This window comes from Ambystoma mexicanum, chromosome 8, assembly GCF_040938575.1.
Source record: "Ambystoma mexicanum isolate Mex_15411 chromosome 8, UKY_AmexF1_1, whole genome shotgun sequence".
Classification (NCBI taxonomy): domain Eukaryota; kingdom Metazoa; phylum Chordata; class Amphibia; order Caudata; family Ambystomatidae; genus Ambystoma; species Ambystoma mexicanum.
The window spans coordinates 1,616,882,631-1,616,897,973 of NC_090929.1; the positions used below are offsets into that span (position 1 = coordinate 1,616,882,631).

At 43.4% G+C, this 15,343-nt stretch overlaps 1 protein-coding gene across 2 annotated transcripts in view; it reads left to right on the forward strand.

The window, feature by feature from the left end:
* Nucleotides 1–15,343, forward strand: part of VWA2 (von Willebrand factor A domain containing 2) — a 417,877-nt gene that overhangs the window by 111,047 nt on the left and 291,487 nt on the right. The window contains exon 2 of one of the 2 annotated variants that reach the window (XM_069611869.1): nt 9,356–9,414. In XM_069611869.1, the coding sequence (XP_069467970.1) occupies nt 9,366–9,414 (49 nt within the window). In that variant the 5' untranslated portion in view covers nt 9,356–9,365. Of the gene's footprint in view, nt 1–9,355; nt 9,415–15,343 lie in introns of those variants that run through there. The other variant, XM_069611870.1, reaches the window with a different exon arrangement.

The following is a 15,343-nucleotide window of genomic DNA, read 5'->3' on the forward strand; positions in this document are numbered from 1 at the left end:
TGGTCTGTGCCACTGTCTGCTGGGCACTAGGTTTTCTTATAGTGCTCTTGATTAACTTGATTGCCCAATAACACTTCTGATTGGGTGTTGATCGATCTTTCTCTTGTGCCGTTGGGTGTGATTGGTTGTCACTTTTCTCTTTTCGTTCTCCATCAAGCACGTTCCCCTTCTCTAACTATCCCTACTCTTGGCAATTTATTGATGCCCCATATGTGACCAATATTAATTAAGAGCTGTGCAGCAAAGATTTAGAAGGCCAATCTGAAGTCAGGCAGATGTGGAGTTGCTCCTGAAGGGCCTTCCAATGCAGACATAGGTTTTGTACATAGGTTTTGTACAGCTCCTCATGAATATGGCGAGTATATTTCTGTTCTTCGCGAGCCAATGTCGGAAGACATGTTGCACTCTCGTCACTGTGAGTGCTTATTTCGGTAAGAGCGGTCGTTCTTTTCCCAAACCTACTCCCACAATTACCAATGACACTGCGGGATACATTCAAACTTGGGACTTGGCAGTGACTGTAGTCAGGAATGCAGTGTTGAGGGGCAAGTCACTGTATGCAATGGGGGCAGCCTTGCAATTCCACTGCAGCCCATGCCTTGATGGGTCTAACTGCGAAGAACCTGTCCTATATGACATACGATAGTGTCTCCTTGGACATGTGGAGGGGCTTTGGAGAATCCCCCTCCCCACTTACTGCCTCCAGCCATCATCGGCCCCAAGAGCCTCCGAGACCTAGGAGGAGAGTCCCCTCGTCACATAGTCACCCTTTTGGTAGACTGTCCTGTGCAAGGGTATTGCCAACTCATGTGGAGCCAAATTCAAAGAAGAGGCTTGCCACAAAGCCACATGGGGTGACCTCTTGGGGGCAGCCAGTAGGGGGGTTGCCAAAAGCCTTCTGGTCCTTGGTGGCAGATAAAAAGGGAGCAGATAATAATATGCTGTATTGCCCCATTCCCCCCAAAGGTTTGGTTAACCAATTGGTGCTTTGTATGGAGCTGTCACGACCACTGAGTGTACTAATGTCGGGGGGCCCTCAATTGAGGGTATGGGGATGATTGATTGCGCTAGATCAGTGGTGACTATTAACATAGCGGGGGTAAGCCGTACAATTCTCAATTCCAAGGCCGAGAAAGCTCCGGAACCTGACTGGATACCCGCTGATCTTCTGAATGATGAGCCCGATGTATGGGCACCAATTCTATGGAAAGCATTTACAGCAGCTGCCAGATTTAATAAGGGCCCGACTCCTGGCATTGTGCCGATTAACAAAAAGGGGGGCAAAGACAAGCCTGGCAACTGTGGGCCAATCTCGTTGCTCGACGCTTTTGGACATTTTCTTTTCCAGAGTACTTTTAAATCAATTGCAGGATTTGGTCATTTCAATAACCTCATTCCACATCTCCAGGCTGGCTTCCAACAAGGGACCAGCACTATAGGCCAATGTCTCCATCTGTCGGGATGCAACGGAGGATCGACATGTTGATTCTGTAGTCAACTATGCGCAGAACCAGAAATGCGTAGTCAGTATGTTGCAATGATCTGAAGCATACAGGTTCAAAAAATAAAATGAAAAATAAAATATTCACTTTATATCACACAATATCACACATTGGTATGCTTACACTAATCCCAGTGGCGCAATGGTAAGAAAATATATACGTACATATAAGCCACTATTGCCCAAATATTCTGTGGAATAGTTTAAATAAAGACCATACATGGTCTATATTGACTGTGATCATGTGCTGAGCAATCTCGTAGTAAATAGCAAGTAACAAATAACAATCAATGTTGGCTACAAACGTTTTATGAGCAGCCGTATGTGACCATTGCTCCATTCGTCCACACATTTATGTCCAAATAGCATCTTGTCATTGATATGGTGAATTATAAGAAACATGCGTAATTCACCTCTTCATTAATTCCTCCTGGGGCTAGAGCATCCAATCTTTTCAATCCAGTAAGTCTCTCTTTGATCCAGTCTCTTTGCCATATCTTCATGTGGATTATTGTTGGTGATTGTCTCCCCAATCTGAAACCTTATCTGTGACATATCATGTCTTTTCTCTAGCCAGTGCCTGGCTACTGCTAAATTTACATTCTTAGTCCTAATACATGAGCAGTGTTCGTTCCATCTCTGTTTACATGGTCTTTTGGACTGTCCAACATAGAATGACACACAAGCGCATTTGATAGCATAAATCACATTTTTGGTGTCACATGTGGCATAACTAATTATCTGGATTTTCTCACCAGATCTAGGATGGTTGATAACATTGCCCTTTATTAGGAACCTGCCGTTGGTACAGTGCAGGCAGGGAAAGGGGTCTGTTTGTTGGGTTTAGTAATAGATATATTCTGTTTACATTCAAAAACCAAGATTATTTATAAATAACACAGAAGGTTCCATCTTTCACTCAAGTATTTAAAAGATGATCTGAGATCTTGACTCGGGTACCGTTTCTGTACTTGATACAAATATACCTTGTGTGGGTGGTCAGTCATAATGTAGAATGCAATAATGTAGAAAGTCAAAATGTAGAATTTTTTTTTTAGAAAACAATAATGTCAAAAAACAATAATGTCGAATTATTTCTACATTTTTTAGAATTTTTCGAAAAAAATAAAATAAATATATATATAATTAAAATGTGTTGAGAATGAGGGGTGAGAGGGTGGTGGGGGGGTGGCCGGGGGTGTTGGGTGAGCGGGGTTAGGGGGGACCCCCCTAGTAAATGATACTCGTCTTGTTTATTTATTTATTGATAGTGCCAATTGACATTTTTTTTCGACATTTTTTTTCTAAAAATTGACTCTTTTCATTATATGTATAGGTTTTCGACATTATTGTTTTCTACATTTTTTTTCTACATTTTTGTAAGTCGAAGTTTTTTTTTCTACATTATGACTATAAACCCCTTGTGTGCATTGTGTGAGCAGTGAATTCACAGGCGCTTATTTTATTATTTTGTTTTTTCTCTGTTAGTCACATGAATACCAGTTGGTTCATGAGGGAAACACAAATATGTAACAATGGAGAGATTACGAAGTTGTTTGAATAGCTTTAACTTAGTGTATGAGATGTTTATTTTGCATTTTTTGTATGTTTTGGTAATTCGTTTTCTTTTTATGTTTTTTTTCCCATGTTTGTTTATCCCTACCTGCTGTCATTTTGTATTGTGCATTTTTTACTTGGTGGAATGAGGAATCGTGTTTAGCCCTGAGGACGGATTTGTATCCGAAACGCATTGGCTAAAATGACACTTGACCTGTTTTTGAACTGCCTTTTATGGAATAATAAAAGCCTGGGTCATTTAATTGTAATGTTCTTGTGAGATATCATTTAATGCACAACGTTTTTGAGAATCATATAACAAAGTTTCAGTGAATCATATGATAGATAAGTATTTGAAACCTGCATAGGGGTGATATACAGAGAGCATTTTGGTAGGCTCAGAGGGAACTCTGAGCCTTTTCTTGTGTGTCATAATGTAAAGACTGCCATCCCCTTAGAGTGAAAACGGATCACTTTGCCAATACTTGCTTTTTTTTTTTTTTACACCTGGGCTGTAGATTTACATCCCTATATTGTTGTGTGTTCTACCATCAAGTGTTCATAGAATGTGAGCGCCCTTGTTAGTGCTGCCGACCAATCAGGAGGCAAGGAATGCAGGTCAAATCTGCCAGCGCACGGGTGTTTTCTGTTTTTCCCGTTTGCATAGATGGCCCTGTCCTTTGCCCTCTTGGCTACTACCATAACCATCAGCTCTCGGCTCCCAGTCTCCCATTTTTCCAAGAGGACCAGCTTTCTTCTTCCTGTACTGTGCTCCTGCCCTTGCACCACAAAGTGCCCTGATGAGTGTTGTATCATTGTGGCCGCCTCCCCCGCCTGCGGCACTGCTCTCTGCCCGTGGTGTGGAGATGGCCTCCCTCTCACTATGGTTCCATACCCCTATTTATGCCTGGCCTTTTCTCTCCACCTGGCCAAGTACTAATAATGTTAATTCCTAGTGTCGAAGGTGGACTTGCCTGTTAAGGTCCGTGAGACATAGTTGAGTTGAGGATTGCAAGCGTCTTACTGGTGGGCTGCTATCAGGCATTTCCGCCCCGCTGCAACGCTAAGTGTAACCTGGAAAATGTACTGAGGCCCAGAACTGATTCCCTGCCCACGGCGGGGCTGCAGTGTATCCCGCAGGCAGGGTAATCTGTGTACAAATGGATACACTTCCTATCCCTTGCACCCAGGGCCAACCCTCCAAGCTGAAGGTGACAAAGGAATGTAACCAGAGGGATTGTACACACACCGGTCTGCCACATTGTAACCCATGTTAAGAAAGGGTGATGGCCACAGAAGTCGCCACTTTTGACTAGTGTGACTGACTTTGTGCATCAACCGCATAACAGTAGGGGGTAAAGGCAAGAGACCCTCCAGTCCACAGTTTGGCTCCTCGCACTTACGACACACTGAAAGTGGTCGACCTTACAAAGATCGCTTCTAAAGCAGAGGCATTAGGGAGAACCGATTTAAATGGATCATGCTAACCTATTTAAAAGCCGCCTTATGTCCCAGACCAGGTCAAATCTGGTAGAAAGGAATGCCGTCCTGAAGAATTACCAGTGGTGAAGAAGAAATGACCTTAACATTTCCATCCATCATTTGTTTTTTAAAATGTTCTTTCAAAGGCCCTGAGCGGTCTGCGAAGTTTATTTCTGTACCATTTTGATTCTTGCGTAATGCCCTCAGCGGAAACCGCTCAATCTCAATGACTTCAGGCCTTACTTTTTAGTTCACTGTTTAAAGAGAAAACATTCCCTTTTCTAAGTGCCTGCCATACTTTCTAAATTCCATTATTCACTGACTCCTCTAATGTCTGAGGATCTCTGAAGATCTCGAGAGTGGGGTCAGGATAGGGTTCACCAAGTTTAGCTTAGTGCACAAGGCCACACAGGCAAATGAGCCTTGGTTGAATTGTCCACCCACATTCCCAAGAGGGCTCTAAAAGTATATAGTATTGGGGATTGCCTTTCTTCTGGGCTGATATCGGATCTCAAGGCCCTATATGTCATAAAACAATCACCTTTGTAGCAAAATGTCTTCCCCACATAGTATTTCTCAATCTTCAATATAGCCCTACAGACCGAGGGAGGGGTCATTATTATGGTATAATGACTCGCCCCAAGTTATTACCTAAGACGAAGCCGAAGGCAAAAAATTGGAAAGAGGCTCATTATCCCGAGCGATAATAGTGGTAAGGGCTTGAGAGTTCTGGCTGTAAAGTAGAAAACATTCTTTAACGGTGTGCAACATAAATACTCAACCTGTGTTGGTAAATTAAATGTGCTTCTATTATGTAACATTTAAACAAGAAGGTTGTCGTTATAAGTTAAGCATTTTTAATTGCAAACTTGGACGAACTGGTAAGTTTTCAACATGAGCATGCGCTAGGTGTAATGTAAAAATGACAGGTTCCTCTAAGAAAGCGAAGGCATTTCACCTGTTTTAGCTTCCTCTTTGGTGAGTTAAATTGTATGCTGCATTGGAAAAAAATCATCTCAAAGAGGAAGTTTCCTGTTAAACAAAAATCATACCTGTATATTGCAATTGTTGCTTCCCTGTCTGCTATTGAAGCGAGAATATTCAGAATGGACTCAATGCCAATAGTTATTGACTACACTCAGAATAATCTGATTGGCTGAGAGAAAGGCAACAATGCATTCCATGTGCTAATATAGCCATATAAACTAAGTGAGGAGCCTTCATCATAAGGTAATGGTCCAAGGAGATAATAACTTCTCCCGTGTTCGACAAGGCTTATAGCACAGAGCGCTAATATCTAGTCAGGATTTGGAGTTCTGGTGGTGAAGGAAAACATTTTAATTTAATGATGAGTAAAGCTCACAAAATATGTAAATAAATTAAATGTTTAATTTTGTAATATTTAATTAACTCAGTTGGCTTTATAAGGTAAGCATTTTAATTGTAAATTTGGTTGAACTGGAACACTTTATAGCATGAACTTGCTTTATGTGCAATGTTGAAATGAATGGTTTTCCATTTCAAAAGTGAAAGCATTGCTCTGTGCTTTAGCAATGGTTTCATTTTATGGTGTTACATTAGGATGGAGTGTTTTTGTAGAAATATTCTTGCAGGGAAATTGTTGTTTCTTGAATGGAGAGAACAGTTTCTGGCTGCTTCTGAAGTCAGAATGCAGCTAATATCAGTAGTTATTGACTGCACTCCGAACATTTTGATTGGCTAAGAGGAGGCCAATGATCAATTCCATGTGCTAACATGGCCTTATAGACCTAGAGAGGGGTTATTATGGCAGAATAAGTTGGGGAAGGGTCATTTTCCCAAGTGTTAATGACCGCTCCTGAGATCTAGAAGGCTATATGGCCAGAATGGTATCACCAATACAGGCTTGCGAGTGATGGTGGTGAAGTGAAGCATTTTTGTTTCTTGGTGAGCCAAGTAAACACACAAAACATGTTAGTAAATTAAATTTGGATTCATTATTTAAGATTTAGATAAAAAGGTTGTCTTCGATTGATCGGGAACAGTTTTAGAATGAGCATAGGTGTGAGCCATGTAAAAGTGAAAGTGTTGCTCTATGATTTAGCTTTCACGCTGATGTGTTAAATTGAAGTGCATTGTTCGAAGAAAGATTGCTGGGAAAGTAACTGCATTGCTGTTTCTCAAATGCTTCCCTATGTTTCCATGGCTGCGTCTGAAGTTAAAATGCTTGTAATGCAGTCAGTACTAGTAGTTATTGACTGCACTCTGTACATTCTAATTGGTTGAGGGGCGTTCAATAACAATTTTCATGTGCTAATAATCTTAATCTGTTTAGCTCAGAAATCTTTAATAATGTAAAGGCGAAATCCTAGCCAAAGAGTTGTTTTTAATCAATGCGTTTGCCTTATTATGACTACATGAAAATATGGAGGCCGATTGTTCCATCTCTGTAAAGTTCCACACTGAGGCCTCTGACAGCACTGTAGGAATAGTGTGCGAGGAAGCAGGTTCATTGTGACTGGCCACGCTTTCCCCAAACGATTCCACTGAGCACTTTGAAACACTTGCCTGTGTATAGGCACTATATAAATAAACATTACCATACCATACCACTTCACAATATTCCTTAACCAGATTAAGAGTGGACTGAAATTAGCTTGAAAAAAAAGCGACGTTCCTCTGGAGCGCAACTCCCACCTGATTCATGATTTCCTGGAGGCATCACTTCCCTGCAGTGTTCATCTTGCTAGCCAGCCCTGCTCCTACCAGTTCCTTAGTCCTACAAAAGGATGTCTTCTCTCTGAAGTTGACCAGGAGGTTTTCTCAGCTAATGTCTCCCATCGCAATGGAAAGTTCTGCAGTGGAATGTATTCACCTTTGCGTTCAGGAAACCCACTCCCATTCCGGGCGACCTCTCATCCATCATGGAGGCCGTCGGTCCAGTACTTTGCTTACTTCTTATGTCTCAGGGTCGCCCACTAAATACCTGCCTCCGGTCTCTCTCAGTTCTCTTGCACCCCAAATCCAGGCGGATTTAGCACTTGGACAAGGGACAAATGCCCTAGCGGCTCCCCCTGCTCTGCGTTTCTCACCTGAAAGTCAAACAGCCTGGATGCACAGGGCCTCCCAATGCATCTGATCCTTTTAACAGGCTCAGCAAGCACACCATTTGCATCAGTGATGTTAACATTTGTCACTAAAGTTGCGAGTGTTATAGCCATTAACTCCTTCCACCCAAAACTCTGCCCACCATTGGCCCTCTGCCAATCTTGCCTGATGGGCCGTTTGCCTTAAATCTACCACTGAAATTCTTCAACCTCAATTTTAAGCAAGGACCAGGCAGTGAAGTACTTTTTGGTTGATAGTCATTGCATCGAATGCCATACCATAAGAAAAAAAGCATCGAAAAAAAAGCAGTGACTGCCTTTTTCTTCATGTTTTTTTAAATGGGGGTAGGGAAATCCCCTCAACACCCCTTTTTTGAACCTTTAAAACCCATTTTAATTAAACTAAACCCTTTACCTTTTTTTAAAAAAGCATTCAATGCTTTTATTTTTCAATGCCTTTTTCCCCCTTTGATATGGCATTCGATGCTATTGCATTCGATGCAATGACCAGATACCTACTTTTTAGCTGGCGCATGTGCTATGACTTCGCTAGTTCTGAGGCCCATAATACGAATGGAAAGAAGCCCGCTGAGCAGCCCAACTTCGATGTAGACGAAGAGTTATGTTCCGTGTTACCCTGGAGTGAAGAAAAATGGCTGCTGGAAGAGACCAATCTCCCAGCGGAATGGGGGAGCTCGCACATTCTTTCCCTGAAAGACCATGCTTTCCCTCTTTCCCTTTTGTGCTTTGCAAGTCTGACCTTTTTACTTAATCACTCATATTGTGGACCTGCTTTTCCTCTACGGGTCCTCTTCCTAAATCAAGGAGCACTCACACTCAAAACAGAAGAATGAAAAACCGAATTTCGAGGCAGGATGAATTCAGCAAAAAAAACGAGGACTGTAGTTTTTTTTCCACAAATTGCACGGCATTGCTCCATGAATAAATGGAGGATGAAATGCGTTGACGTCTGTGATAGCGCGCACACTTTCTAACCCCTCTAATTGCGGTCACATACAATCCCCTATAGTTGCAAAATGTGTTACAAAAAAGAATAGGATCGACATGTACATATGCTGTTATTTTCTGCTTTTATTAAGGTGTTTGGTGTGGCACCAATAGACAGTTTAAGCAAATTAATTCGGTAAAAAAATAAATACAAAACCTATGCAGCCTGAATTCTGAAAACGCTTTCTAGAACACACATTTTTTAAAGTTAAAAAGAAGAACGATAACAGTAAGAAGGTGAAGTGGTCGTGGATTAATTTATTTATTTTACAAGAATGTGGAAAATAAAATGCCTTGATGTGAAGTTTTTCAGGAAGGAACTTTTGCTGAAACCTTCATTTCCTTCAGTCTAATACCTGTTCTTTTCCAGGTGTGACTGCCCAGGCACTTTGCCTTTCTTGCATGGGGTCACTCTATCAGCAATGGTCCAATCCTCGACCTGCAAATGTTTATGCCAGGGCAGAGTTGGTGGGCTTGCCCATGGATGTTATGCTGGAGCTCTTAAGTATATTGTATATGGTTTTGTCCGCATATACATGGAGATTTACCTGCTGGACTTCTTTTGTGGGGGTCTGTGTGGTCACCAATCGCCAAACAGTTGTAGATAAAAAAATAATTAAACAATTTGTGAGGATGGAGAACCCATAGGGCGACTAAGAAGGAGATTTCCTCCGGCACATTCAGGTCATTCATTGATATTTTTATATGTTTATATTTTCAGCCCTGTCAACATGGTGTCCCCTTCCCTTCAAGCCGCCGGCCTGCTCCTGCTTTGCCAAGGTAGGTGTTATTTACTGAGGTGGGTTAGTGGGCCCTTTCATTCATATACTTTAGTCTGCATACTTAAAACTGAAGTTCATTGCACTCCAAAGAGCTGTCTTAATCCAAGGCAGATCTGCACAGGAAGGGGAGGGGGCGACTAGAGGACCGTGGTTATGGGGCGCTCATGTAAAGGCCTGTCTGTAGGGATACGCTTCATGGTTTCATTTCAAGAGAAGGCAACCCCTGGTTCATCAGTGCCATCATGGAGCAGAGAGTTCCTAGATTCTGGTGCCACAATGGCAAACGGCTACCACGCAAGCCTTGGTGCAGAGTCATCGCGGCTGCGTGTTCTTTGAGGAGATGTTCAAAGTCGGTGGACTTGGGTCTTACTTAATATTGAATAATGTAGGTGGAGCCAGTCTCTTACAGGTCACTGGGAGTTTTAGGAAAGTGTTGGTGTATGGGGATCGAGTGTGAGGTGGCGTGACCGTGGCATCTCCCACTGTAAGAGTAGAGATTGTGTTCTTAATATCCTGTGTTGGGTTCCCGGTCAATTCTCAAAGCCTCATGAACCAGGAGGTAGCGGCTCCCCTGGTCTTCCTTGGGAACACGGGAGCACTTGCAATGGGGAACAATGATGTTTCTAAGATTGGAAGAAGGGACACAAGTGCCCCTCTTGTGCAGTGATCTTTTGAGTGAGCCGATGCCGTTTCATTGGACTGCTTGTGAAGAACAAAGAAGTGCACCCGGGGGCAATCCTAACCGATGCTGGAAGGAACAATTTAACAATGGTCTTCAATGAGCGTCCTGACTTTTTCTAAAGGATCCATGAATGTGCTCAGGGCACAGACCTGCTTATTTCTTATTGCTCTGGAAGCCCGGAGAGAGAGGAAAGGCACCTCTTTCTGACTGGTTGGAGGCGAGAAGCACCAATTTGGATGACACTTCACTGGCACTGGGTCCCGGAAGGAAAAGGCAAGAACCAGCATTGCATTGGATGACAGGACTGTGTGCTGCCTGCCATTCTCACAACTCGACCAATAGGAATCTAAAATATTTCTTGAAATTCAAGTAATTATAATACTGGGGGCATCCTTACACTCCCCCCTTTTTACTGAGCCCCTCTGAACTTGAATATTGGTGAAATACCATTGCAGTCTTTATTTTTTTTTTATTTTATTTTTTTCCTACCCTCTTTCTAAAACCATGCCGGTTTTATGTAGCATGTTACGCCAGATTGCGCCTGTTTCTAAGCATTGTAATAATTGCTGGCATTATTCCCCTTTTCACTGGGCGACCTTTCATTGCATGATCATATTTTGCAAGGTTTTCTGCAGCGGTTTTTATAACGAAAAAACTCATCGAAATATATAGCGAGGGTTCGAAAATTATATATATGGGGTGTTGGGGTTCTGGAATAGATAAAGAATTAAAGGGGATGGAGTAAACCCCCCCCCAAAAAATAAAAAATAAAACATTTGATGAGTTTTTCCGTTATAATATCTGCGGAAAACCCCCCGCCGAAATGTCATCCCGCGATGAAATGACATGGAACCCTCGTTTCATCAGCCTTGGAGGGTGGGGGACCGAAGCTCACCTGCCAGGATTTGAACCTGTGCCTTTAGGGCATACAGCGATATCCAAGGTAAGCACTTGTCGCTCTCACTGGCTTACCAGTAGCTCACCTACTTTCCACTGAGCTATCCTTCCCACTTTCCCCTCCTGTAACCATCGAATTGTTTCAGTTCATGATGACACAAGCAGATTCTGGTCGTTTCCAGGGACCTTCGCTATGTTAAACTCTGCCCTATTCGTTGCTGGATTTATCTGTCTGTACTATGATAATTCATCCATCGATAGGAGCCGATTTTATTTCCTTTTTCCGATAATCTCTGGCCAATCACAGCCTTCTATCAATAAGGATCCACAGCCATCCAGCCTGCATTTTGCAAGATTCAACCCTGATGCTGTATATTAAGTACTATCACAAATGGGTAATAATAATAATGTGTTTTCTAGTTGCATAGCGAATCATTCCAAATTCTTCCCACTTCTGAGCGCTGCCAGAACAAGTGGTATTACCCCAGTCATAGGAACCCAATTTCACGTCTTCTGAGGGGCCGATTCTGAGCTCATGATAAAAAGTGTGTGAACATACAACATTACCCACTCCAGTTTCCAGCACCACTATTCTGAAGTGGGTGGAATTATTGGCGGGGAGACGTGGTGCTTTCCAGCAGTAAAAACTGCTGAAATCTCTTGTTATAGGGGAAACATGTGCTCTAGTGACACTGCGAGCATTTCTTAAGACTCCCACTTGTCTAATTTAAGAACGTTTTCTTAAACTCTAATTGAACTAGAAAAGTCGTGCTGCAGTCTGATAAATGCTATATTTACAAAGGGTGGGAAAGTGCCGTATTTTAACTCCTTTTTTGTCGCGATAAACCGCTATTAGCATAATTGACCTAAAAACATTTGATCTAATTTTATTTACCTTTTTTTCTGTCAAATTCAATTCAATATATATATGGGGGTGGGTAAGGGTATAGATTAGGTAGAGGGGAAGTACGGACGGGGTTGCCGGGTCTCCCACCCACCCACATTTTAGACTGAAAAAAAGGTCAAATTAATTTGATCAAATGTGATTAGGTCAAATGTTTTAGGTCAAATAAACCCAAACCGCTAAACCAGTGCTGCTGGGAGGAGAACACCCTGCATTCCTGAGGGTTGCAGTGGCTGCTGTCAAGACTTTAATCAGGCACATCCAAAGCCGAGGCTTTCATGTCCCTGCACTACTTCTTTCTTTACCAGAATATGGTGTTTGTAAGTAAAGTGTTCCTGCTTCATGGAAGAACACTTTCTTACTTTTGCATGTACCTCAGAATTGGCCTCTGAGTTGTATATGCCGTGGCATCCAAACCTGTGTAATGCAAGCAGGCTCCATTTTAATGCGATGCATCTAACTCGTGAGCTTTCTATCTGGCTCTTTAACACCTCTTAGTACAGTGCTTAGAAGTGGGAGAAAGCTGGCATGAAGTGCTATATGAAAGCATGATATTATTGTTGTTACTCAGCAGTAAATAACACTTCCCAGAGTAACAATCCTCAGTTGGAGAGAGGTTTACGCTAGGTGTTCTTGGCAGGACTGCTGTATTTTTAATGGTAAAGCATCAGCATTTTGTAATAGTTCGGCACGCTTTAATCACCTCTGAAAATGACAAAATGTGAGCGCACCCAAACTATTTTTCAGCCATACTAACAGTCCCAATGCATCCTACTGGCTATGCTTGCCCTTGTGAAATATACATATTTACAAACACCTATTTACACACACCACAACAACTCAATGGGACCCTGTAATTAAATGGTATTACCCACAGCTGAGGACAGTATGGGCTCGTTTGAGCCCGGAAGCATGATTTATGGAGGCGCCGCCAGGGCCGTACAAGAGTGGCGCCCTAAAGGGCTGCCTCGTGGGCCATAGCGGGCGGCCTGCGTTTCTCTGGGGATTTTCAGAGGGGTAAAGGGGTTGGGGCGCGGCAGCGGAAGTACATGTGAGGGGCTGCCTTACCGGCACCCGGTGGGGGGGTCATGGTACTTAAGGCATGGGAGTCCAGCCAACTTCCTCTTTCCCACCGCCGTCAGGACAAAAGTTTGGGAGGAAGTTTGCATGATCGCTTCATTTCCCTGCCATCCGCGATGGGACCATCGAAATATCAGTCGTATCGGGCGGGGCAGATTTTACTTGCCTTTCTCTTCGGAGTAAACGTAAGTGAGGGCGAGAGGTGTGGTGAGCGCAGGGAAGAATGTGCAACGCTTACATTATTAGGGACTGTTCATGGTATTGCATGCTGTTTTCATGTGCAAGCAGTGTTGCCAGGTCGGAAGGAAAAAATAAGCTGAATGCCCTTCAATAACAAGCCCAAAACAAGCTGACTCCCATCCAAATAAGCGGAAAAAACAAGCGTGCACCTAAAAAGTTATGGAAAGGTCTCAAAAGTAACAAACATAACACAACAAGAAAAACATACATAGACAGAACAGTGACATAGTTTGTTAGAACAACAATATTTTATTGCATGGTGACTAGAAGTCCCAGATTGCAAAATAATACGGCCCTGAAATATTTGTATTTATTGTTTTATATAGCGCCTTAATCCAAGGCGCTATATAATATTGTAACATGGCCAATTGGAAGCTGAAAAGAAACATGGCCTTCCTGAATACATCTTTCTGAGAAAATGTTGTATATAGATTCCAATAATCCTCTAACCCAGTCTTGCAAAAAAAAGTTTTTAAAAAATAAATAAATAAAGGATGTTAGTGGATAATGCGTCAGCACTGGGGATATCACCAGGATAATATTGCTATAGAGTGACGCTTGCTAAACTAAACCAATCCCCTTCTTTACATCTTTACATGTCAGTGTGTCTGCCTGCATGACAAAACTTTTAAAGTGCGCTTTTTTTGCATATGTTTAGGCATTTGGCATTGATGGGCCACCTGGTGGGCAAGTAACGATCCCATCAGTGCCAAACACTTAAGCATATTCAAAATACAGGGCGCACCCGAGAGCAAGACAAAGCAGCAATTGCCGTCAAATGCTGCCAGCAGCCCAGTGCAGGACGCTCTGTGCGACGTGTAATGGGCTTAACAGCAATATAAACAAGCCCAATTACACGCGCACAGACGGTCCAACAAGCGGACGAAAACCGCGACAAGCGACCTCCAAATATTATAAGCGACTTTGGGCAAAAACAAGCCCAAAGTCGCTTATAATAAGCGGACCTGGCAACACTGTGTGCAAGATCCTGCCCGATGCCTTTGCCTACTGTTGGATTCTGCCTCACGTCCCGCATGCGCGGTGACGTGAGGCGCACAATAAATAAAGGGCCCGCCCTGCCGGAAGTCAGGCAGTTCCGGGCGCGAGACTTACGGGCATGTCGTGTTCTTTTTTCGCTCTCACAGCTGCAGGCCCTGATCATCCCTCTCTCCGCCGGCTGCACCGCCAGTAGGGAATATAAGTGGCGACGAGATGAGGGAGTGAAACATGCGCACAGCTGATCCCAGGCCATAAATCAGCCCACACGGTCACATTTTTGGAAAACACGGTGGGGGTACCATCCCCCCACCCAATAACAAATTTAAGCATCTGCAAAGCGGAACCCACCAACACAGTGGATCCCATTGTGGAATTTATTTTTCACTTTTCTCCCTTTTGGAACGTCAAGCAGTGCAGAGCGAGCCACGGCCACTGCACCAACCCAGAGGGACACCTAGGAGCTGGTAAGCCCACAGTGCCACACCAACAGACCAGCAAACAAAGGTAAGGAGGAGTCTATCGCTGCCCGCACACGGTGGTGGTGAACATGGCACCAGGGAAACATAGCAACCGGCCAGACCCAGCACACCGTTAAGGATAGCTGCATCAGTGACGCCACCAGTGCCGTCCCCTCGACCTCATGGAGGTGCCACAGCGGTATTAGGGCCTTTCGACCCCTACACTGATCCATCATTAGTAGGGCCACGTTGAATGCTGTGGATTCTAAAGTTTGAGATGGCAATGAACTGCAAGGTCATTACAACACCAACGAAGATGAGGTCACACCTTCTGCTCAATGTGGGTGATGACTTCCGGCGTATTTTCAACACGTTGGTCTTTGACGAAGGTGCAGACATATACCAACTGGCCAAAGACGCCCTTACGGCACATTTCAGGCCTGACCATCCACCGGGACAAATGCGAGTTCCTGAAAGAAGAGAGAATATGCTTTGGGTACGTTTTCAACAGTGAGGGGGCATCACTTATATCGCAGACATAAAGGAGGCCTCACCCCCTACAAAACCCACAGAAGTACACAGTTTCTTGGGGATGGCAACTGACTGCGGTAGGTTCATCCCCAACCTGGCAACCATGTATGAGCCGCTCAGGGAGCTCACCAGATCT